A 23452-nucleotide genomic window follows, 5' to 3' on the forward strand; every position below is an offset into this window, starting at 1 on the left:
TGCTGTTCTAGCTTTTATAAATTACTTCAAAGTCTTTAAAAATTAAAAAAAGGAGAGTGGCCAGCATAACCTGCTTACTCAGTAAGTTCTACACATAAACACACACTTTACATACTTAGCTGCACTGAGAGAACTTTCACAAGTGCTTCTTCTGATTTTCCAACCACACTGGCAAAACCACAATGTACTGTGTATGCAAGATATAAATTCTTGATATACAGAGTTCTGACGCCTCACACACAGACACAATGTAGTGTAAAACATTCTACTATGCTGCGCTCAAACCAAATCTAAATGTGTGCTTGTTTTTCATGGTCTACCTCACCATTTGTAAACTGAAACTACTTATTTTGAGTTTAGGGTTCACACTCGTTTTATCCTTTTAATGAGCTGATAGATCAAGTTTAATCTACAAATGATTGAATGTAGGGTGAAGTCTGTTGCCACAAATTACATTTACAGGTACTTATTATGCAGTGGCATGTTGACAAGAATTAATACTATGATCTGTCTACATCACAATGAGTCTGCCTGCATCACAATGAGGTTTCCTTGCTTCCTGTTTGTAACTGAAGAGCAGCCAGTTCTGAAAATGCTGTTATAAGAACGACGCAGCGAAGGCAGGGTAAAAATAGACTACAGTAAAGCACACCTCCCTGATTAAATACGGTGATGCCCTCTAAACTGGCAGCTATTGTGTCAGAGAGACAACCTGTTTTGTTCAAGACCGCTGGAATATGGCTGAAGGTAGTACCAGAACAACTCCTTATTTTATATTAAGATTTTTGAATGAATGTGTAGACATACATGGTGCATATCTGCATATCTATGAGTATATAAACTTAGAACGCTCAATGAGTAGGTTTCATTTAACTGATTAATTCATCTTTTTTTAAAATAGTCTAACATTGTACACACTTCTTCCATTCTGAGGCCATGTTTGTGTTTTTGTCTTTTAGACTGCTACTATCAATGGGTAGGTCTGACAGTCTTATCTGTGGCCTTGTTTGCCTCTTTTTGCCTAAATATCATCTTTCTCATCAGCCGAACAGCCACACGTAGAAGAGGTATAGTGAAGCAGCTATTTGTTTTTCTGTCATATTATTTTCATTTTTTGAAGTAGTCACTGTTGATTCTAAACGTCCCTCAGCATTTACAAGAATAACAGGGCATTCTCAAAATACTCAAATATTTTACAGACACAGAGGAGACCTGCAACCCACACATTTCTGAACGAGAAACGTATGTCATTTTTTTAAGTTATGTTGTGTAGCTCTCAACCATTTGTTACATGTTCCAGTACATATTTATGTGTGCTTCCAGTTTTCTCATTTACCTTCTTATCTACAAGGGAGATTGTGTTATAAAGGAATAAACTGTGGAATTGTTTTTTCATACCTTGCTGAAGCCTCTCACAGCATGGAGGGCATTATTTCCATGACCTCAATCACCAAGAGCAGGAGGAAAATCCCCACAACCATCATGAGCAACAGGAAAATCCAATCTATGGCAACATCATCACAGAGAGAGGAGGTGAGAGCAGGCCTGCACTTTGTCACCTTTTTGAAAAGAAAAAAATAAGAAAAATCAGTTTTACAAAACAACTTTTTTTTGACAAGCAAAAAACGTTTACTTTTGCTTATGATTAGTCATTAGTTTGCTTTTTCGGTACTTGCACGCAGTATATTTTTACAAATCCTAATAAATCCCGTAAGCTCATGTATCAATTCGAGGCAGATTATTAAATAAATAAACCCATATAGATTACTTCATACTGATACCAATATTTATTTTATAATTCAAATTTTTTGTTTTGTTCTTTTTAGTAGATATTTTGTCAATTTTTACATTAGCCTTTACAATGACAATTGTCTTTTACATTAGGCGCGGCAGAGAGCTGCTATGAAATGATGACCATGCAACGCACAAGAGAATGTAGGAAGGTAACTATCATACATATATATCTCAACTTATTATTGTGTCCTTCTAAAATCTAATAATCACTTAATAATTATAAAATCTTATTTCTTTACATACATAGAAAAGGAGCAGTTATGAGACACAAGTTAATACATATAGTACTACATTACTGAAACACACCTGGGCTGTAAGAGTCCAGAGTCTAAATGTCTTAAAATGAAAAGCGTTATGTCTCCGAGACTTTATATCTGTCCGAGGTATATTTAGACAACCATGCATGGAAGATCTAAGAGCTCAGTCTGAGCCGTGTGGTTGCAGAGGGTCTAAGGGCTCTGGCCATGTAGGGGCCCATGCACGCCATTTTAAAATGGATTCTGAGATGAAAGGAAACCAGTGCAGAGAGGCTAGAAGTGGTGTAATACGCAGTGACTTAGCTTGGTATTCGTAGATGCCGTAGGAAAGATTTAAAAACGTATCAACCCATTAAAGCATGTCACATACCGAAGGCATTGTTGACATTTTGAATTCTTACATTTAATACCCGATATGATCATCCATTTTTCGCACACTAGGATAAATTATGAAGGCGTTGCATGTACAATTTGGAACATAACATGTATTCGATGTGAAAGAGCGAATACAGGTTTCTCAGATTTTTTTAAGTTTTCTATTATACCGACTGAATATAAAATAAAATGACACACATTCTGTGTAAAAATAAATGCACATGTAGACCAAGTTAGGCCTATGCAGACAGACTTGCTTTCACAACGGAAAAGCAGATGACACCAGATGAGCGATGTGGTCAATGTAACTGTGAACCAACGAACACAAATAAGCACAAAATGTTCTAAAAATAGTCTCAACTCAAATACGTGAGAACATGCACAGGAGCCACTAACAAAGGTACAGAAACAACTGCGCTCCAGCCTTTTCTTTTTAAAAAATGCCTAAAGTCCTTATTTTGTTGTCTGAACTCAGGCTTTAGACCCTGACCTGAATTATGCCTCGCTGGATCTGAAGGTTGCAAACAGACGCAAGAACAGACTTCGCCATCAGCAAGGCCAGACGCAGGGGCGAAACACATTTCAGGATCAGCTGCCAGCTCATCTCACGCCTCCTGCACACACTTTCTTTGAGGTGGACGCCAACGTGGATGCTCACCTTCCTCCCAGAGACACCAGCAACATGGTTTCACACAGCAGTATCTACCTAAACAGTCAGCAGATAGCCCAAGAGGCAGAGGAAAGAGAAAAGAGCATAAACACGGAGAGGGAAAACACAGGTTGGGATGACATAGGAAGGCATGAGGATGGGGAAAGCAAAGAATGGAAAGGAGAAAAAGAAAGTGAGGAAAGAAAAGATGGTTGTGATGAAAACGCATGTACACAGCGTGCGGATATAGAAACTATTCAGGACAGCGCAGATCATTTCACCAGCAGCTTGAGTCATGACAGTGACCAAGAAGTTTGCTTTTCTGAAATGTAGACCACCAGAATAAGTATGATAAACTATTGTCTAGGACTGCGTCTTTAAGAACTCAAACTGTCATTGTCAACAACCTGTGAGCTTTGCAGAGTTGAGCAATTTCCTTTAGACTGAGATAAACTACCTTTTGAACTGTCCTGATTGAGCAACTGAGGAACAAAAGAGTACCTTTCTGTGCAGAGGATGTAAAGAAAAGGAAAATCTGTGTGTGACATTTAGATGTCAAGGGCTATGTGGAAAGTTTTTAATTTATTGTGAAACACAAGCAAAAACTTTAAATCATAACAGGACATGGAAGATATTTCACACTTGATGTCTCATAAAAAAAAAGGTGAGAGAAGACAATAATTTGTTTTCCATGATGTAAGCCATGGTTGAGCCTCGAGAGGCAAGTCACTATTAAATAAAGGTACCTGCTGTGAACATGCTTCAGCTGTGCTAAGATACAAGACGTTATTATAAAACATACAGGAAAGAGAACGTTAAAAAGGTTGTAGTACAAGTGGAACATTATTGATAAATGTTATTATATTATATTATAAATGTCACCCCTTGAGTATTTTCCATGTGAAAGTTAAGATAATGGTCATTATATCTATAATCTATGAGCTAACGCGCCATCTGCTTAAATGATTATTTCCCTCTTAGTAATCCTGACTCTGGCAGGATATTTTACGGCTCTGCTGTCTGCTGAGGGAATTAAGCTGTGAAGGTAACTCAGCAGTCGGAGGCCTGCAGCACACTAACTGCCCTCTGACAGTTTTTCAATAGCTGACTACAGCCTACTTCTCTTTATGGATTCATTGTTGGCCTTGGGCAGTTTTGGATGAAACTGTGCAGACATACCATAAAAAAAGATTTTAAAAAATAGAGAGCATCCACGGTCATATTTTAAAAAATAACAGGCCATTTTAACGTTTTAAACTATATAGGGAGCACTATAAATGACTGCTATTATCGCCAAGAATCCTTAGAGATGACATTACACACTGTATAATGACCTTAAACTGGTGCGCACATGGCACCTCAGTTGCATTAGAGATCATTTTTATTCCGCTAAAACAGAGCTAAAGCTTTTAGGGTTTCTTATAATGACATATACTGGTGTTGTGAAAAATAACAGCAAAGCACTTTTCAGCCATTACACACTCTTCTTTAAAAAAAAAAAAACACAAAGGAATATGTCTTGTACAAAAGATTCTGTGGTGTGATCGGCAAATTGACAATGACAGCTAAATGCCTTAAACGTTCTCAGTTCCTTCCACTAGCTTTAAAAGAGTATCTTAATGTACTGAGCTAGAACATAGAGACTGAAGTCTTGTTTTACAGCATACCAACAAAAACTGGTTGGCAAAGAGGGGCCATTCAACTATAATTTTATTCTGATGATCCTTGTCTTCTTTATAATGATGATGTCTTTAAGTGGTTTAGCAAGTGATGTCTTTTTTTTTAGTATTCAGAGTATTACTTCTGTTATGCTAAATTATCTTTGGCCACATAGGTTTGCTGACTGTAAGAGAAAACAGATCCATGTTGCTGATGTTATGGTTTCTGGGATGACAGGACCTTCTAGCAGATGGAAGTACAATATGTTTTTTTTAATTATTATTATTATTATTTATAAATAAATACTATGGAGAAAAATCATCTCTAAATTGTTTGTTCTTACATAAAAATTAAATAGCAAAAAGGTAATAAAAAAAAGAAAGTGATTAAAAATAGCTAAGTTTAATGAGAAGTCTTTGACATAGTATTCTTAATATCAAAAAGACTTTTTGATCACACTAATGGAGGACATAATGTCAGAAAGGCTAGACCTAGCATTTAAAGGGACATACGGTTGTGTATCTTTGGCAGAGCAGTGAAACTCACCATTATATTTGCCAGTGATTGGTCCTGGTGTTAGCATGTAAAAGGTGAATAGCAGAGGATGCAATAGACTCCCGATGGACCCCACAAAGACTAGCACAGGAGGAGACACCTTAGAGTCCATAGAAGGACGTGCCTGACAGATAGGAAATAAACCAGTCCAGAGTCATGTCACTGCTGCCATCTAAATCTTTCTAATGGCTAATTAAGACATTAGAGTCAACAGTATCAAGTATCTAGGGAAATTAAATTAAGTAGAGACCGGAAAGAGGAAAATAAACCACTGTTTATGTGAAAGAGAGAAAATGTATAGTCGTCCCCCAGCATCAGCTAGTCTCCAGGATGACTGGCACCCAGTGGTAACAAGCATAGCTGCCTTAAAGTGGCCCTATTCATAACGTAACACACAGTGCAATAGATTTACAACACTGAAAACTCATAAGCCATAAGAAAAACAAGACCAGCATGAGTAATAGTATGTGGTTTTAGGTGAATAACTTGTTTTTAAAGTCTTGAAGACACCTTCAGTTAAGTTTGTGCGGTGTAGTACATTATATATATATATATATATGTACACCGTGTAGTGTTGGCATGGTTATGGATTACCATAAAAGACACGAGTTATGGCATATGTCTAGTTTGCCAAAACCCTGGCATTTGGCTTCATTGTGGTGTGGTTATGGCTTACCTTAATACATCAAAAGGCGCCAACGGTATTCCATCATATGGCTGAGTAAATGGCATATGTCAAGTCAACCCAAAGAATGTGTAAAGAGCGGGAAAGCATCGTGACGTATTCGGGTTGCATTTTGGCATCTTTCTGGCAAGCCAAAAGACTGACAGATGCCCGGGAAATTTCAACAGCTACTCAGAGAAAGACGCCCTTCTTCTTCAGTTTCTCCAGCACATTCACTGAAGAGGGTAAGTGCATGTTACTATCTTCAAATATTACCAGTAACTACACAACTACAGGGAAAACAGGGCAAGATTTTCATGTGGATAACCGTTTAAACGTTAATTTCGCTTTTCCTTTCAGTTTTGGTGTGTTGCGGAAACAGTTCAAATGTAAACTTCAAAGTTAAAGTTTAGGCAGTAGACACTGAGGTGTTTTAACTGTATGCATAAGACTTTAACAGGTACTACGTCATATAATACATAATTGTAGATTAAATATTACATTGATACTCACTAACATTCGGTTATTTTATTCTGTTGAAATATTTCATTTACAGACTTGTTGCTGTTAACACAGCCGACGTTAGCTTATGTACGCAAGCGAGCTAACGGCTAACACCCCTTCGTGTTCTCTCTCTCTCTCTGTCACACACACAAAGTGCTGCAACTCTGTATTGCTCCGGTGACACACAAGCAGGATCAAGCTTCCACAGGTTCGGTTTGTGTTTATCTGCAATAAAACATAATTTGTTTTCCCTTTTGTTTTCAGTGCGTAATGGCTTGCACTCAGTGGCAAAACACTCGCAAAAGAGCCCTTAGAAGAATTTGTGGACACCTGTCCACAAATAAAGACAGTATTGGTGAGTACATTTGAGCTCTTTAAGGTAAAGTAATGCAATAGTGTGTGATTTAAAAATAATTATAGTAATTTTCCATTGCTCTCCTTAGGCTACAACTCTTGGATTGGTTGGGGGTGCCACCCTCAAAGACACAGTTTTTCAGATTCTAAAGAGGGCCATGAAAAATGACCTTGCCAAAAGATGAAAGCTGTTATCATTGGTAAGTTTCATCACTGTAATAGTTTCACTGCTGCCCTGTACTCCTATGTTCTTTTTTCCTTACAGTGCATTTTTCTCTCCAAATGAATTTGCTTATTTACTTATGTTTACTTCCACTTTTCACTATTCACTTGTCATTGGTGTTGTAGCTACTTATATAACAAATTGAGTAATTCAGTTTGTTTTGTCTTTGTTTGTGTGATGCTGTGAGAAGAAACCCTGCCTGCGCCGCTGCCACGGACGCAGACATCACAGCTGCTGTTTTTACTGGGCTAGGGATAGGGAAGGAGGGAGGAAAGAAAGGATGCTTTCTATTTGTGGTGAGGTTTTAAAAAAAGAATAAGTAAAACAATATATATGTTTATTGATTATTAATGTTATATGTTTATTACTATTAATAATAAAAATGAATTGTGGTGAAACTGAATCTTGATTTTTTTTTCTACAAATAGACACCATAGCCTATAATTTCACAATATAACTTTATGAGCATAGAGTGCTAAGATATAATGTAAATAAATAAATAAATGAATAAGCCATATGGCATAGTTATGGTTTCATTCTGGGTAACTTTTGGCTAATCTTTGGCTGAATGTGGGATTTTGGGAGTTTTGGGGGGCAGTTATGGCTATGTTTTGGAGTTCCATAGTGGGTTTTTGGCAGGTTTAGGGTTGATTTTGGCTTCCTTTGGTTATAATTTTGGCATTCCTATTTTGGGCCAAAATGGGGCCATGTGCCGTGCCAAAACTTTACCAAAATGGCAAGCCAGTTTTGGCCCAAATGTGGGCCATAATAATTTTGCTATCTGGGTTCTCTTTTGACAGAGCAGCTAGCTACCTTTACATTGACGTGGGATCTCTTGTCAAAACACCAACACCTCTAAAGAAATTATGAAACTTAATTTTAGACATTATACATATATTAAATGACATAATTGCATTAGTGCATTAAATTCGAAAACTTACCAAATAAAATCCATCTGAATCAAAAGCGTATGTAGAACACTGCATAAGTACGTTGAACCAAAAAAAAGGAAATGGACAACTAAACTTTGTGAAAGCCATGCCGATACATTTTGAAACTAAGCAAATATAAAATTAATTGGGATTAAAAAATCAACACAACTAGGACAGGCTTCAGTGCGTCGGTGTCTGGGCCTCCCTGCCTCCCCCACTCAGTCTGACAACAGTGTCCAGTCCTGTCATACACATCTCACTCTTATTTACGATCTTTGAGACGTGCTATCTTGACACTGATAAACATTTATGTGGCGAATGACACCATAATGACCGGTGGGAGATTTCTTCCACTGACTGATTTCAGAGAGAAAGTAGTAATATTTGAATGAGGGGGGATTGGAGCCAAGGGCTTTCTGGAGGCATCATCTGCCGGCTCAACGCCAGGCCACTTCCGCATTGGCCTCTTTTTTCAGCCCCGGATGTTGCCCAGAGTTTAAAACGGAAGGTGGACTTTTTTTTACATCACCGAGTGAAACCTCTTCACCAGTGGAGACAATCTTCGAAATAGACATGGCGGCGCGCATGTGAATGTCATGCCATTCTAATCCACAACCTGGATCTGTGAATTTACGCCGCTGTTAGCGACACATTAAAAACCTACACGTAAGGCATATTTGGCAGACTAGTGCCAGAATTCACCTCACACCGTCAAGAGTCGGTAACGTAATTATTTACTCAATTTCGCCGCTGACAGGTCTCCTGTTAGCATTTTAGCTAACCAATCGACAGCAGAATGGCGATGGACCCTGATCAACAGCTTAGAAATGTAAGTCACGTCGCAAGATACATTTGTTGTTATTAGCTAATCAATACATGTTGATGGTTAGTGACTTTGAATTGTTGTATCTCCTGCAGCTTCGTGATTTCCTTCTGGTTTACAACCGCATGACAGAAATCTGCTTTCAGCGATGCACAAGTAACTTCAACTACAGGAACCTCACGATGGACGAGGTACGAACACTGAACAACATAATCGTTATGTCTGCTACATGAGTAGATATACATAAAAGCCTCTCTGATTGTGTTTGTTTTGCCTTGTTCTGTGAATAATCGTAGCCAAACATTTATGGACACGTGCAATTCCATGCAATTGTGGATGATCTTCTTTATGATAGATTTGAGATTAATTAAGATTAATTAAGATTGTATGGTTGAGTCTAATAAATGCACTAGATGATATTACTGGCAGGTCACTCTGCAGGTGCAGCGACCCTTGTGCAATGGAGGCAATGTTAGGAAGGGCCCTGCTGTCTGATTTGTAACTTTAATATATATAATATTTTCCTTGCCTGTAGTCTTGGGTCCAAACTGCTCAAATATGTTGTTTTCTGTCAGCTGGCATTTCTGATTGTCCACTCACCTTGGATTCCTGTTGTCTTACCCAGGAGCGCTGTGTGGACAGCTGTGCAGGGAAGCTCATTCGCTCTAACCACCGCCTGATGGGCACCTATGTCCAGTTGATGCCTCGGATGGTGCAGCGACGGATGGAGGAGATGGAGAGCAAAGCTGCGGAAAATGCCAAGGCAGCAGAGGCATCTGGAAGTGTTGGAACTGCACCTACAGAGAGTTCACTATCATTTCAACCCCCCATTACCTCCTCTCTGCCTCAGCAAGAACCTTCACTTATGATTCCCCCAGTAACTGATGTTGGATCAGAGGTCCCCAGCTCAGTCTTAATGCCAGCAGGTTTAGATATTCCAGCTGAGCTAGATGCTGCTATGTCCAAATCCACAACGGCATCAGAAGTCAAACTATCAGCTGCTGCACCGTTCACACCTGTAACAGAGGCAGTGGATCTCTCAGTGCCCAATAATTTTGCCAGTGGACTTTCCCATAGTGCAGAAGTTCCTCAGCTGCTGATCCCTGGTTCCCAAGTTGATGCTGGGATAACTGCACCTCATTTAAAGCCATCTCAGCCGATGTCTTTATCAGAAGATGTGCCTGTAGCGATTACAGTGTCTAAATCAAAGAGCCTGTCAGGCCAAGAGAGAGGCCCTGAGGTTTCACCACCATCAGGCCAGCAATAATGGGCAGTCTTTGTCAGCCTGTAAGTGGACTATGATACTATAATAATGGCTAACACATCATTGAACTAATGTTTAGCAAACAAATGATGGACTGACGTAAAACCATCACATTTATAGCAGCAAAGACTTTACTTACTACATGAGATGTCAGCATTTGCTGCTTTACTTGAAAATTAAAACATTTTTGAGTTGCATGTTTGTGTATGTATGTAGGAGGGTAAATCATCAGAGGAGTGAGAGCTCTCACTGTTAATATCATACAGACAGCTGAATGCTGCAGACAGATGTTTACTGACAGTTTAAACAGATCAAACACTTTTATACTGCATAATGAGGACCGAAGCAGGAAACTATGTGATGTTAATGTTTCTTCACACTGACACTGAAAATAAATCAGGAAATCACCTCTGAATATGAACAGGAGTACATTGAATACTGAGCTGCTAGAGCTACACAAACATGCAATAAAGTGGACTGCAGAATAAAGAGCAGGTTTTCATCACCATACTTAAATTAGAGTTTATTTCAGAAAGCAGCCAGCACAGAAACTCTGCTCTGTGTCTTGCTGAGCCACTGTAAGTCATTTCCGTCACCTCTGCTGTCAGAGGAGGCGGCTGTAGGGTTGCGAGTCCGGCGGTGCGAGACCAGAGCTGGTCTGAATCGGCAAGAACCACCAAACCACTCTGACTGAGTGGCACCGCTCAGAAAGTGAAAAATATACAGCAGTCTCCAAATTTCCACCCAGCAGGATGGACTCTACGGGCAGGAGGAGTTGTGAAAAAAAGGATTGGATGATGGAGGAGGAGTTAAAAACAAATCTGAGAATCTGCTTTTTAGCAGAGAATGGTATCCCAACCTGCTACTGCTGAAACTTCCAAAGAACAGATGTCAGGACTGCTTCAAACCTTCTCTGAAGAAGAATGCACATGACTCACACAGTGAGTCTCTGGTCCTTCAGACGGAGTAGGTCCGTCTGTTTTTCACATCACTCAAACAGTCAGAGGAAAACAGCGATCACTAACAACAGCATTGTTTGTCTTTAAAATGACTTTAACAGACTTAGCTTGTAGGGTAATACGCCACATGTTCAGTTTTTGTGGAATTCAGATCATGAAGTTTATTTTTGTCCTCCCCTCCTTTCATTTCTTGTGCTTTTACAAACACATTTGTGATGTACGGTTATATGAAAATATGCAGTTGTGTGGGATAATATAGTCATGCAATATGTTTGCCCACACGGTTGTTATGGAGTCAATGAGATTTACAGTCCCTGTCAAAATGCAGCCAGTGGGAAACAGATGTGGCAATTTCACAGTGGCGTGTGGAATGAGCATAATTTTTCTAAAAACACATTTTGCAATATTTCTGCTGTCTGTTTTGGAAACACCGATGATCATCCATATTTCTGCGTGGCTTCACAGGTCTGAGTTGGCGTGTGAGTTATTATCTATAATATCAGTGTAAATAAGGACAAACTCATTATGTCTGTGAGTATATAATTTGCGTAATATTTCTGTCACTGTAGATATTAAAAAAACAAAAAAACTTCAACTGTTGCCTGACCCACTTAGACTTATTGTCCCGGTGTCTGATGTATGATGAACAATGTTCGTATAAATGTCATTAGAGTTCTCATTGATATTGGCCTTAATCGTGATCTAAGTCAAACTGAAATCATATTTAATAAAAATAAATGATCATTTATTCAATAGTGTTTAATCTATTCAGATGTTAATGGATTATTCTTTTAAAATTGTTTATTCTGTGCTCATGTTAAAGTAGAAATATACTGTTATCCCCTTATTAATACGTTAAAATTTTTCTTTGCATCAATAATTGAATGTAAAGTAAAAGCAACAGCAACAAAAGACATAAAGTAAAGTTTAATACAAAGACAGAGATTGTTATATCAATCAATCGATCAATCAATCACCACCATCCACAACCTTCATGTTCCTAAAGTTTTCAGGAGCTGCAGTGTTGCTCTTCCTCCAGCAGGGGGCGCCGCTTTGTCGGTGTCTTGGTATGGAGAGCCTCGCTACCTTCTCCCCAGCAGTAGCCCACATCTACACGGAGGCGCGGGGCGTGGACTCAGAGCGACCAGTCCCTGCTCTAACTTTTCAGGAGACGGCAAACTTTTAAGGGAAGAAAGAAAAAAAAGGAAAGAACCCGAAAAGAAATCTAACGTGTAGCAGCTGGTAAGAGTTTTTCATAACGTTTTGTTATGTATGTTTTATAGTATGGTTTTTATTGTACAGCGCGTTTTGTTGTGGACTTAACTTTGAGTTTTTTTAACAAGTTTTTTAGAGTGGTCCAGCAAACAGGCCAGCAGCCCACGGAGGGAGATAAAGCCAGAAGGAAATGTGTGGAAGTTGAGCTATTTAGGGACCTTACATGATAATTTAATTTCTCGTGTGTTTACTTTTATTATACTGGGAGGGGGAAAAACACTTCCTGTAATTGATCTATTAAAATGAAGCCTGCATGATGGGCACAGGTCTACCTTTTAGGACTTTTGTGTTTGTTTGAGAAGAAAAAAACACATCTAAAGTTCTATTATCTGAACTTAAAGGAGGCGGAAAGAGCAAACAGTCAACACCTATGGATGACATCTTCACACAGTGCCGAGAGGGGAACTCTGTGGCCGTTCGCCTGTGGCTGGACAACACAGAGAATGACCTGAACCTGGGGTAAGTGGGTAGATAGCACACTTCACTGTAAAGCTTTGAAGATGCCCGTGGTGTGTACTGATGCCGGTTTATCTCTCCTCCAAGAGGAGCAGTGTGTAAAGTGTGTGAGGAATGGGGTTGTGTGTTGACTGGAGGGAAAACTACCACATTTGGAAGTCAAGTGATTCTGTGTTAGTGATCCTTCAGAGGTGATCACATAGTTTCCATATTGGGCTCTCCTTACTTTTCTTCCTTTTCTCCTTCTTGTGATGTCATCCACAGAAACTGTGACTAAAATAACCTAAAAATCATCCCACGCTGCATCGAAAAGCAACAAAGAAATATGATTTTATAGGTATTGGCTTGTCTAAATGTTGAGGTTATACAGAGTTGTCCTGTCTGTTTACATACTTCCTTTGCTAGAAAGGAGTGAGAGAAGACCTCACTGCTAAAGACCCCGGTTATCTCATTCTTGGGCCAGGCCATATATGTGCAGTTTGTTGACGTTGACTTTGAGGGCTGCAGAAGCTGTTAGCCAACCACGCAACAGCCAAGGCCATTTCCTCTGTTCAGCTCCATACAGGGCCAAGCCCTCGCTGACAGAGCTTCCCAGGCAGCTCGCTCCAGTCCCACATAAACATCTGAGAGACCAGTCATTATGCTGGAGGCCTCCTCTGGCTGTTGTACTCTGCTCAGCTATGTGAAGCAGGCCCCCTTTTCTCAGGATATTTAATAATATGTACAAAGTAAGCGCTGGTGGGAAAATATGTGTGCCGTAGAAGGACCTGAGATGCGTTTCCTTCTCATTTTTGGAAAGTCTAATAAGTTAAATACCATTTCAGATCTGCCCTCGGGAGAGAGTGACACAGGAAAACACATGGAAAAAGAGAGAGAGAGAGAGAGAGAATGTGTAGCTGAGGATTCCACTGTCTATTTTCCACCCTGTCATTCCTGAGTTTTTTCCTTGTTACTTTTTATAGCACACAGAGAGTTGGTCAGACTCTGTCTGTCACAGTGCTGGATGAGAATAAGCTAAGAATTTGGTGTGTCACTTTAGAATGAGCCAAAACTGAAAGTGTTTCCTACAGGTTCTGAAAGTCCTCTTGGGGTTCATTGTTTAACTCTAAGATTGTGGGCTTTGCATGCAGTTGTTAAAAGCTTCAGCTGCTGGGAGGGGGGGGTCAGGTAATGCAGAGGACTCGTTTGAGTGAGGGGCCCAGTCACACCAGGGTGATAGTCTGGCTCCTTGTTAGACTGCAGCAAGTGTCTTATGTACGCTTTGAGTGTTGGCGTCTTTGCATGTTTAGCTGGCATTCCAGGTTGAACAGACATATTTATCAACTAGGCCAGTCATCGGATTGGTATAGGCTGCAGGCAAAGCAAGGAAGCATGTGCTTAAGTCTAAATAAAGATTAGTAGGTGGTGGGTGTGAGAACCTGTGGGTCAAAGAGCAAACCACACACATAGTACTTTGTCAGTTGACATATACCAAGATTGGCCCTGTTAGCAGCAGCCTGCTACATCTTCACCTCTAAATGCTCTCATCTTATATCTGCTTAGACTTTAAAGGAGCAGTCTGTAACTTTGTGCTAACTAGTTAGCAGCAGCTGCTACCATTGTTATAATGCCACCATCATAACCATTCCTTAATTTCTTTAATTCAAACAAAGAGGGGGCAGACTCCACATACATTTGGTTCAAAGGGAAGCTTGTACATAGTTGTAGTATACTTTCTATAAGATGACAGTTTGTAGCTAATGCTCTCTGTTTGTGTTATTCTTTAGTGATGACCATGGCTTCAGCCCCCTTCACTGGGCATGTAGGGAAGGGAGGAGCGGTGTTGTTGACATGCTCATCATGAGAGGTGCTCGTATTAACGTGATGAACCGTGGAGATGACACACCGCTGCATCTTGCTGCCAGTCATGGACACCGGGACATTGTTGCTAAAGTACACGCCCTCTGTGTGGTTACGACTTATTGCATTGTTTACATTGACTAATGGTGCGTGTTCTCACTTTATGATCTGTCATTGTCAGCTGATTCAGTGCAAAGCAGACCCCAATACAGTCAATGAGCACGGCAACACTCCGCTCCACTATGCCTGCTTCTGGGGCCAGGATGAAGTGGCAGAGGTGCAGTATGACACACCCTCAGATGCTCCTCTTGTCTTCTTTGGAATTGATGTGTGGACTGTAAAGGCCCTCCTCTGGAGAAAAAGGGCCACTGCAGTGATGTTTGTGCAACTGTTCCTAGTCAATACAAAACATATGTTTAAATCTATGCTAAGTGTAGTTTCACCACTGTTTGTTGTAGGATTTGGTGGCCAGTGGTGCCCAGGTGTGTATATGTAACAGGTATGGACAGACACCGCTGGACAAAGCCAAGCCTCACCTCAGACAGCTGCTACAAGGTGAGACGGTCATTATATTGTGAGAAATTAAAAAATAAACACTAACACTTTGTTTTTGTGTTTTTAGAAAAGGCAGAGAAAATGGGCCAGAGTATGACCAAAGTCCCGTACAAGGAAACCTTCTGGAAGGGCACCATGCGTACACGACCTCGTGAGTAACATTCATTCATATACAGCAGGAACAAATGACCATATCTGATCTGAAGATGTACGCTTCATTATTCATGCTATTTGCTCTTTCAGGTAATGGTACCCTCAACAAACAGGCTGGTATTGATTATAAGCAGCTTTCACTCCTGGCAAAGATCAATGAAAACCAGTCTGGAGAGGTTAGTGGTACTATGTGTTTACAGTCTATTTTTATTTATTTATTTATTTATTACCCGCCTGTTTACTTGACTATGTGCTCTGTTTCCTAGTTATGGCAGGGTCGGTGGCAGGGGGATGAGATTGTAGTGAAGGTGCTACAGGTGAGAGACTGGACCACAAGGAAGAGCAGAGACTTCAATGAGGAGCATCCAAAACTCAGGTAATCTGAGTTATATGGAGGTTTTTGGTTGACTTTAAATAGTGTAGCTTGTACATGAGATTCATGTGTGGTTATTCTCTACCTACTTTGAGAACAAGGCAGCAAATACCTTTCTTTTGCGGTTTGTTATTTTGAGTCTGGTTCAAACCTGTTTGTCTGAGCTAATAAAAAAAATCCAGTCAATGAACATTTGAACTTTTCACACCCTAGTAAACGCAGACCTAATGTGAGATTGCATGTGATTGATTGATTGATTGCTGATTGAGGTCAGTGGTTAGGAGTGCAATGGGTGCAGGATTCTTGTGCAACAAGGAGATGAGTTTTTATTGGTTATTGAATTAGTAATCAGAGGCTGATTAATATGTGCTGTGTCTAAAAAAAATACATTTATACGAACCTCCCTCCATTAGAGTAAACTGAAAATGATCATAAAGCTCAAACATTGAAAACATCCCAGATTATTTCCTCTCAGCAAGTGTTTGTGTTTTTGCGGCAGCCGTCTAAGCAGGGACACTCGGACTTCCCTCTCACCTGACACTTCTTCCAGCTCTTCCGGGGGAATCCTGAAGCATTCCCAGGCCAGCCGAGAGACATGGTCTCTCCACCGCATCCTGGGTCTTCCCCAGGGTCTCCTCCCAGTGGGACATGCTGAGGTGGCTCTGGTGGATCTGTTCCGGATGCCTCCTGGACGCCTCTCTGCGGAGGTGCTCCAGGCATGTCCCACTGGGAGGAGATCTAGGAATCAATATGGACTGATGTTTCCCATGAAGAGTATAACTCAAGCAAGCAGAATGCAACATAAAGAAACTTTACTGTCGCTGGCTATATTTATCCGGTCCTCATTTACCTCAGAATCTCACAAGAAAACTTCTAAACTAAACCAAGATAAGGAGAAACCTTCCAATGCCAAAGTAAAAGTATTTAAAAATATAAGCATGAAACTAACTTAAAGAGCTGCAAAGCGATGTGGTGTATGATAACATGGAGTTTATACATTCAGAAGCATCTTTAAACACACTGTGTCATGCTCTCTGTTGTGTCTCCATAGGATCTTTTCTCATCCAAACATTCTGCCTGTTCTTGGGGCCTGTCAGTCACCTCCCTCCCCTCACCCCATCATCATCAGCCACTACATGCCATATGGATCCCTCTTCAACATACTCCACCAGGGCACCAGTAAGTCATTTTTAAAAAATGTCTTTCGGTAAGACTTACACTGGATTACGTCTAACAGTTCTTCTTCGTCTTCTTCTTCAGCTCTGGTTGTGGACCAAAGCCAAGCAGTGAAGTTTGCATTGGACATTGCTAGCGGCATGGCTTTCCTCCACACCTTAGAGCCAATGGTTTCACGGCTTTGCCTCAACAGTAAGCACGTCATGGTAAGACATTCCATCCATTTTTCTTTCACTAATGACATTAAAATACTTAACGTTCCTCAGTGACTTCATGTATATTTGAGGAAGCTGATGTGATCAATTTGCAGATTGATGAGGACATGACAGCCAGAATAAGTATGGCAGATGCAAAGTTCTCCTTCCAGTGTCCCGGTCGTATGTACTCTCCAGCATGGATGGCCCCTGAAGGTACTGTGTGGTTTGTGTATTTACCTCTTTTTAGTGCATCTGCTCCTTTTATGAGTCATTCAGTCAGGAACTTACTGTACTGTATAATTAAGTTGTAGTTCAGTGGTAGACGTGCACTTTATCTGGGCATGAATTGTGTTGTTGTGTTTATGGCTGCTTTCTTGTTTTCAGCCTTGCAGAAGAGGCCTGAAGACATTAACAGAAGGTCTGCTGACATGTGGAGCTTTGCAGTGTTGCTGTGGGAGCTGGTTACCAGGGAAGTCCCCTTTGCTGATCTCTCACACATGGAGATAGGCATGAAGGTGAAGTCAGTGCACAGTTAATTTACCCACAGGCATACACAGGCACGCTAATATTTTTAAATCTCAACTCCTTCTTTTACTCAGGTGGCTCTTGAGGGTCTCCGGCCGACCATTCCTCCAGGGATTTCACCTCACATCTGTAAGCTGATGAGACTCTGCATGAATGAGGACCCAGCCAAGAGACCCAAGTTTGACATGATCGTCCCAATCTTGGAGAAGATGCAAGACAAGTGAAGGCCTCCGCTTCAACGTGTCTCTTATGTTTTATCATCAAGCCACTTTTTTTTTAATCTTCACTTCAGTCGTGTATCTGCTGCGCCACTGTAAATAATGCTCTAAACCACTTGAGCTTCACACAGTTCAGACACTATAATGCTTGTCCTGTATAAGTTAAAATGAGGTTTAAATGTTCTTTACCTTTTGTTGCTCTTTTATTATCACTGATCACTGAAAATATTGGCAAACTTTTGAATCCACAGTGGATTACGTTCAGTGACAGAAACAGATCCAAAGAAATGTGTATAGAATTAATGCGTTTATACACGATTGCCAATGCAATAAATGTTTTATATTTATGACAAATATTTGTCTTTGCTTTTATTTGAACACAAACACTGGACATTCTTATAATCTTCTTTAAGTTGGCACTGAGAAAACGCTATCCGCTGATGAAGGCCACAAGATGGGGCTAATAGCATTAATGGCCAAAAATGATCTGAACAAAGTCCACTGTAAACTTTCTGCAACATCTGTGAGGCAACATCTGTAATATTTCTGGAGCACATGTGGAGTAAATGTGCAATAAAAAAGTCAGATGTTAGCCTGCAGATCGAAATGAGATAAAAGTTGAAAGGTCAGTGTGTTAACTCTGATCAAACACAGAGGAAGATTAGCAGTGTTTGATCTGATAATCAGTTAATGAAGAAGAAGGAACAACACTGCCACGTGACGAGTCAGCTGACTCTGCCCTTCATAAACGCGAGCTCAGCCCCTCAGCTCGCAGTGACGGTGCAGCGGGGACCGAAGCAGAGGTTGCTGACCTGGTTTCTTTCGTGGAAGGAGAAGCGGGACTGACCTAAAGTTCCCGGTCAGCCTCTGTTGTCCGCTCCTGGTACTCTTTCAGCGGGGACGGCGACCTTTTATTTGTCTGGAGGTACCTAGCTAGCTAGCTACTTTTGTTAGCAGACTTGTTGTGCCGGTTGAGTCATATCAACAGCGTCATAGTTTGCGTTTGTGGTTTTAGTGTTACTTCAGCTGCAAAGTGTTAAAGTGTTGCATTATACCGCATTTTCTTTACGCCCCTTCCTGTGCTCTTGTTTGTCAAACAGCCTGCCAATAAACAGTCCAGCGAGGACACCTGCTGTCAGCACCATGAGGGTCCACACGTCGCTGCCGTCTTTTGGGCTGATAACCTGCTGCACTTTGTTATTCATGTGGCCGCTGTTCGGATCCTGTCATCCAGCCCGGTCCTCCGGTCAGTCCAGGCGGGTGCTTATGGAGCAGTTTGATCGTCCTGGGCTTGGATTTAACTGGAGAAATGCGACCTGTCCCCTGTGCAAAGCGATCTTCACCATTCTTGACATCGCACTTCTGGTAAAGTTTTAAATCTTCATGATACTAAAGAGGAAGCGGGTCCACTTTCAGAGAATACCTTGCTGACCTATTGAGCATTTGGCCCACAGTTCAGTCCAGGAAGTTCAAGAAAGAACACATCTTGATCTTTATCCTGCATCTTGTGGTTATTAACTACATTGCAATAATGATCTAATTTAGAAAGTTTAAAGTACATCAGTTTGTTTTGAGATGCTGTTTCTAGCTAATATCAATCTATTGACATATTTTGTACAAGTGATGGTGGACTACTACTTTTTAAAAATTCACAGTCTTCCACTTTCTGGACTGAACTTTGGACTTCTCTCCTTTTTTATATCGTAGTTTGAATTTCATATACTTGTTTTTTTTTTTACTGAATTATGACACAATTACATTTAGGTTGAGAAGAGAATGTAATTCAGGGTTACTTGAGTTTCTAAGTAAATGTAGCATGTGACTCCACACTTCCCATATGGAGAAGGCTCGGTTCTTCTTCTGCACAAATGCCTCAACCACTCACTGGCTTTCTGAACAGACCAAGATAACATGTATTGTTTAAATCAAAAAGTGTTCACAAGACACTATTACAAGACAAGGTCTTATGAGAAATTCTACCCGATTTAAATCAATTATATTGATGGCTTGTTTTTCTTATCTTTTCACTGAACGGTAATTTTAGACCAAGTCTGATGTGTACGCTGTGTTGAAGTTCTCCATTTCTTTTTAGAGCAATACAAATGAAGAGCGAGTGGCGCATGCAGTCGGTGAGGCCTGTGTTCGTCTTCATCTGGCTGATGAGCAAGTGTGCCGAGAAATAACGGAGCTGTTTCGGGATGACTTCATAAGGGCCCTCCAGGAGTCACTGCTGTGGCCCACTGAAGCCTGCGCTCTGCTGGTGGGCCCTTCCTGTGGCAAATTTGATGTGTACGCATCCTGGAATATCACTTTGCCAAATATTCCTAAGCCTCCTGTTAGACCACCCTCTCCTCCCAAACCTGGTTCTCCACAGAACAGGATCCTGTTTCTCACTGACATTCACTGGGACAAGGTGAGTGTGTGTGGAATAAAAGATGAGCAAAGCAAAATGGAATGAATGACACCTTGCAGCCAGTCTGCTGTCTTTATGTGATGATGTGCAAGCACAAAAATGTCTGCATTTATTTAGGTTAATTCCACACTACAAATATGAGGTTGAAGTTATTAATTTACTGGAAAAAATGATAGTTGACCCTGAATATTTGGCATGACTAACCACAAAACAGCAGGGTTACTTTGTCTCGAGGTCAAGTCCTAAAATCAACCTCTCATCTCTCACACCACAGGACTATGAGGCTGGCAGTTCTGCAGACTGCAAGGACCCTCTGTGTTGTCGTAAACAATCTGGCTCTCCTAGTTGGAGAAGAAGGGAGGCTGGGTACTGGGGAACCTACAGTAAGTGTGATCTGCCTCTATGGACGGTTGAGAACCTCATGGAAAATGCTGTCAGAGAGGGACCTTGGGACTGGGTTTACTGGACTGGAGACATACCAGCGCACAATGTTTGGTCTCAGACCAGAAAGCAGCAGCTGTCTGAGCTTACAGTCATCTCCAGGCTCATCGACAAGTATGTTTTCTTTAAGGTTCATATTACTCCAGATAACTTTATCACTGTTGTACTGTTTATTTTTAATCGACAGATTCTTGTAGTTTTAAGAACACATTGCCCTTTTAAACATGACCTTTACATCCCCCATATTGATAACATTCAACATTTTTTGTTTCTGAGGTTTTATCAAATGTTTGTCATGCCTTATCTGGAATTCTTACAACTGTTGACTCTTAATCCTTCTTCTTCCAGACACCTGGGACCTAATGTGACTGTTTACCCTGCTGTGGGAAACCACGAGAGCACACCAGTCAATAGCTTCCCACCGCCTTTTGTTCATGGAAACAGATCCTCCGCCTGGCTCTACGACACAATGGCAGAGGAATGGGCACACTGGTTGCCAGAGCAGGCTTTAAAGACATTAAGGTTTTTGATATTCTTATTATATTGAAATCAAACAGCAAGTGAAGTGTTTATGCGTGCTCGTATAGTTTTACTTTGGCTATAGTATGTCAGATTATACTGGTTTCCAAACCAAAATGATGTCAATACTCAGAGTAGTCCCCTGTAATACAGTCTGGAGAAAGTTTTGTTGGAGCCTTTTGTTTTGTGTACTTACAGATATGGAGGATTTTACACAGTAGAGATTCAGCCTGGCCTCAGGTTGGTGTCTCTCAACATGAACTTCTGTGCACGAGAGAACTTCTGGCTGATGGTGAACTCCACTGATCCTGCTAACCAGCTGCAGTGGCTGGTCCATATTCTCCAGGCCAGTGAGGACAAGGGAGAGAAGGTCAGTTGGCCACAGTGTCAATATGTAGTTTATATATCTCTCTCTATGCTGGTGGACAATGATACTGTGGCTTTTGACGTTTGATGACCTTCTCAATGTCTTACCATGTCCCCCCCCCCCCATTTTTTAAATTTAGGTACATATCATTGGTCATATTCCACCTGGTCTGTGTCTCGGCAGCTGGAGCTGGAACTACTATCACATTGTCAACAGGTATCTGCTTTTTTCACAAGTTTGTAGAACTGTACAAATGTGTAGTGCAGCAGAGACTATTTAGTACTTGCTTTCATTTGCTTTCACTTCCCCAGTCATTTGCATTGGATTCTGCTCTGAAGATTTGTATTTGTATCATTTGAAAATGTGAGCTCAAGCATACGAGAGGCAGGATGTTTTTTCCCCCTGATGTCACACTTTGTTTATCCTCCAGATATGAAAGTACAGTTAGCGGACAGTTTTTTGGCCATACACATCTGGATGAGTTCCAGATGTTTTATGATGAGGCCACCATGACCCGTCCACTGGGTGTAGCGTTCATCGCTCCCAGTGTCACCACCTATGTTAATCTTAACCCAGGTGAGTTCATAAACTAAATGATGTCCTAACATTTATTGAACTCCTCTCTCATTAAAAAAAAAACATTTTTTCAGGATACCGTGTGTACTACATTGATGGGAACTACCAAGGCAGCTCTCGGCTGGTGCTTGACCATGAAACTTACATCCTCAACCTAACAGAGGCAAACCACAGTCCAGCAGCACCACAAAATCCAGAACAGAATCCTAAATGGACTCTGCTATACCGAGCCACAGAGGCTTATGGTCTTACCACTTTGTTCCCCGCCGACTTCGATGCCCTGATGCGGACCTTTGTTAACGATGACCGCATCTTCCAGAAGTTTTGGTACTTGAGACATAAAGGACATGTGTCCGAGCCCTGCAAGGAGACCTGCAAAACTACAACACTCTGCTTCCTGCATAGTGGGCGGTACGATGAGCTGGAGCAGTGTGACCTCCTCGGTGGGTTCGGAGGAAACTTGGTGCGGGCAGCCAGAAAAACTCTCTGCTGAATTGACTAAGTAGGTGGAGGGGAAAGCAATACGACCAAATCCAGACATTGAGCCAAATAATTTTGTTGCTGCAAGGTTGCAAGAATGATTGTGTATATTTAATAATCACTGATACTTTACATTAATTTTGCAAACCTAATCCATGTCAAAGTCTTCACTTTTGCCTTATCAGTAACACTTCACTGATTTTTGTCAAGTATCAGGCCTTGGATTTGTCAACCAATTGTTTTGCGATGCCAGTTTTGCAAAGACTATTTGAAATTTGTGAAAGATGTTTACTTGAAATGCCCACGAATGGTTAAAAATTGTTCAAAGTTGTCAAAGTTTTGGCAGCTTGACTAATCTGGGTGCCTTATTCAGGGAACAAGTGAATGTATTGGTTCCAAAAAGCAATCTTTAGCCCTTTTGCCTATGACCTTTGAATCCTAAAATGCTCAACTACAAAGAAGCTTGCACCCAGTAATGTAGCTTATCTTAAGGCTTGATGAAATCCCAAAGCTTTGATCCAGTTTTTAAGTTTGGTCAAATCCATCCTGGTAAGCTGTGATACGTATTGAATCAGGACAGTTGCTGATGTGCATTATGAATTGCTGGAATGTAAAAGTTGAGCAGGTCACTAGATCAAATATGGATCTGTATTGATATCGCACATATTTCCATATCAGCACTGTTGTGAGGAGTTCAGGTCATTTTTTGTGTGTTTCTACTTTAGTGTATAGCCCCATCTGCCTCAAAGAAGTTGTTAAACCTCCACATGGATCAGTATTTGTTTTCTTTATTTTATTGAGGTTTACTTCTGCCTGCACTTTAATTCTTTGTAAAACGTGTAAATAAACTAATCAGAGAGCAAGTTGGATTAACAAG

General features: G+C 40.8%; 4 protein-coding genes across 7 annotated transcripts; all 4 read left to right on the forward strand.

Annotated features, from left to right (window-relative positions):
* The first annotated feature begins 608 nt into the window (after positions 1-608).
* Positions 609-4918, forward strand: LOC114446761 (uncharacterized). Of its 3 annotated transcripts, none has more exons than XM_028422590.1 (6): positions 609-747; positions 960-1067; positions 1200-1242; positions 1409-1533; positions 1885-1943; positions 2902-4918. In XM_028422590.1, exons 1-6 carry the CDS (start codon positions 738-740, stop codon positions 3406-3408), a joined length of 852 nt encoding a protein of 283 aa, XP_028278391.1. In that variant the 5' UTR covers positions 609-737; the 3' UTR covers positions 3409-4918. The 3 variants fall into 3 exon arrangements, with proteins under 3 accessions (XP_028278391.1, XP_028278392.1, XP_028278393.1); XM_028422591.1 differs by having other exon boundaries at positions 960-976; XM_028422592.1 differs by lacking the exon at positions 1885-1943 and having other exon boundaries at positions 960-976.
* Positions 4919-8498: 3580 nt separating this feature from the next.
* On the forward strand, positions 8499-11607 carry timm10b (translocase of inner mitochondrial membrane 10 homolog B (yeast)). 2 transcript variants are annotated; one of them, XM_028421490.1, is made up of 4 exons: positions 8499-8632; positions 8724-8795; positions 8885-8980; positions 9415-11607. In XM_028421490.1, the coding sequence occupies exons 2-4, from the start codon at positions 8763-8765 to the stop codon at positions 10054-10056; spliced, it is 771 nt and encodes a 256-aa protein (XP_028277291.1). In that variant the 5' UTR covers positions 8499-8632; positions 8724-8762; the 3' UTR covers positions 10057-11607. The 2 variants fall into 2 exon arrangements, with proteins under 2 accessions (XP_028277291.1, XP_028277292.1); XM_028421491.1 differs by having other exon boundaries at positions 8509-8795.
* A 489-nt stretch (positions 11608-12096) lies between these two features.
* Positions 12097-18133, forward strand: ilk (integrin-linked kinase). The gene is made up of 13 exons (XM_028421140.1): positions 12097-12254; positions 12629-12746; positions 14510-14675; positions 14764-14859; positions 15041-15137; positions 15205-15288; positions 15381-15466; positions 15557-15666; positions 16715-16842; positions 16924-17045; positions 17150-17249; positions 17421-17551; positions 17636-18133. The coding sequence occupies exons 2-13, from the start codon at positions 12658-12660 to the stop codon at positions 17783-17785; spliced, it is 1359 nt and encodes a 452-aa protein (XP_028276941.1). The 5' UTR covers positions 12097-12254; positions 12629-12657; the 3' UTR covers positions 17786-18133.
* Positions 18134-18538: 405 nt separating this feature from the next.
* On the forward strand, positions 18539-23451 carry smpd1 (sphingomyelin phosphodiesterase 1). Its single transcript, XM_028421180.1, has 9 exons — positions 18539-18704; positions 18880-19144; positions 19872-20192; positions 20467-20747; positions 20982-21155; positions 21351-21522; positions 21659-21735; positions 21950-22095; positions 22170-23451. Exons 2-9 carry the CDS (start codon positions 18923-18925, stop codon positions 22586-22588), a joined length of 1812 nt encoding a protein of 603 aa, XP_028276981.1. The 5' UTR covers positions 18539-18704; positions 18880-18922; the 3' UTR covers positions 22589-23451.
* The last annotated feature ends 1 nt before the right edge of the window (position 23452 follows it).

The sequence above is a fragment of the Parambassis ranga genome, chromosome 14, assembly GCF_900634625.1.
Source record: "Parambassis ranga chromosome 14, fParRan2.1, whole genome shotgun sequence".
In the NCBI taxonomy this organism is placed as follows: Eukaryota; Metazoa; Chordata; class Actinopteri; family Ambassidae; genus Parambassis; species Parambassis ranga.

What these genes read in the sequence shown, in the direction of transcription:
- smpd1 (XM_028421180.1), top strand. Translation starts at nt 18,923, where the DNA reads ATGAGGGTCCACACGTCGCTGCCGTCTTTTGGGCTGATAACCTGCTGC. An exon ending in TTCTTGACATCGCACTTCTG is followed by an intron (nt 19,145 to 19,871) that starts GTAAAGTTTTAA and finishes ATTTCTTTTTAG; the next exon opens with AGCAATACAAATGAAGAGCG. An exon ending in CTGACATTCACTGGGACAAG is followed by an intron (nt 20,193 to 20,466) that starts GTGAGTGTGTGT and finishes CTCACACCACAG; the next exon opens with GACTATGAGGCTGGCAGTTC.
- timm10b (XM_028421490.1), top strand. Translation starts at nt 8,763, where the DNA reads ATGGCGATGGACCCTGATCAACAGCTTAGAAAT. An exon ending in CTGATCAACAGCTTAGAAAT is followed by an intron (nt 8,796 to 8,884) that starts GTAAGTCACGTC and finishes TATCTCCTGCAG; the next exon opens with CTTCGTGATTTCCTTCTGGT. An exon ending in GGAACCTCACGATGGACGAG is followed by an intron (nt 8,981 to 9,414) that starts GTACGAACACTG and finishes TGTCTTACCCAG; the next exon opens with GAGCGCTGTGTGGACAGCTG.
- LOC114446761 (XM_028422590.1), top strand. An exon ending in AACAGCCACACGTAGAAGAG is followed by an intron (nt 1,068 to 1,199) that starts GTATAGTGAAGC and finishes AATATTTTACAG; the next exon opens with ACACAGAGGAGACCTGCAAC. An exon ending in CACATTTCTGAACGAGAAAC is followed by an intron (nt 1,243 to 1,408) that starts GTATGTCATTTT and finishes ACCTTGCTGAAG; the next exon opens with CCTCTCACAGCATGGAGGGC.
- ilk (XM_028421140.1), top strand. Translation starts at nt 12,658, where the DNA reads ATGGATGACATCTTCACACAGTGCCGAGAGGGGAACTCTGTGGCCGTT. An exon ending in GAGGAGCATCCAAAACTCAG is followed by an intron (nt 15,667 to 16,714) that starts GTAATCTGAGTT and finishes GTGTCTCCATAG; the next exon opens with GATCTTTTCTCATCCAAACA. An exon ending in CATACTCCACCAGGGCACCA is followed by an intron (nt 16,843 to 16,923) that starts GTAAGTCATTTT and finishes CTTCTTCTTCAG; the next exon opens with CTCTGGTTGTGGACCAAAGC.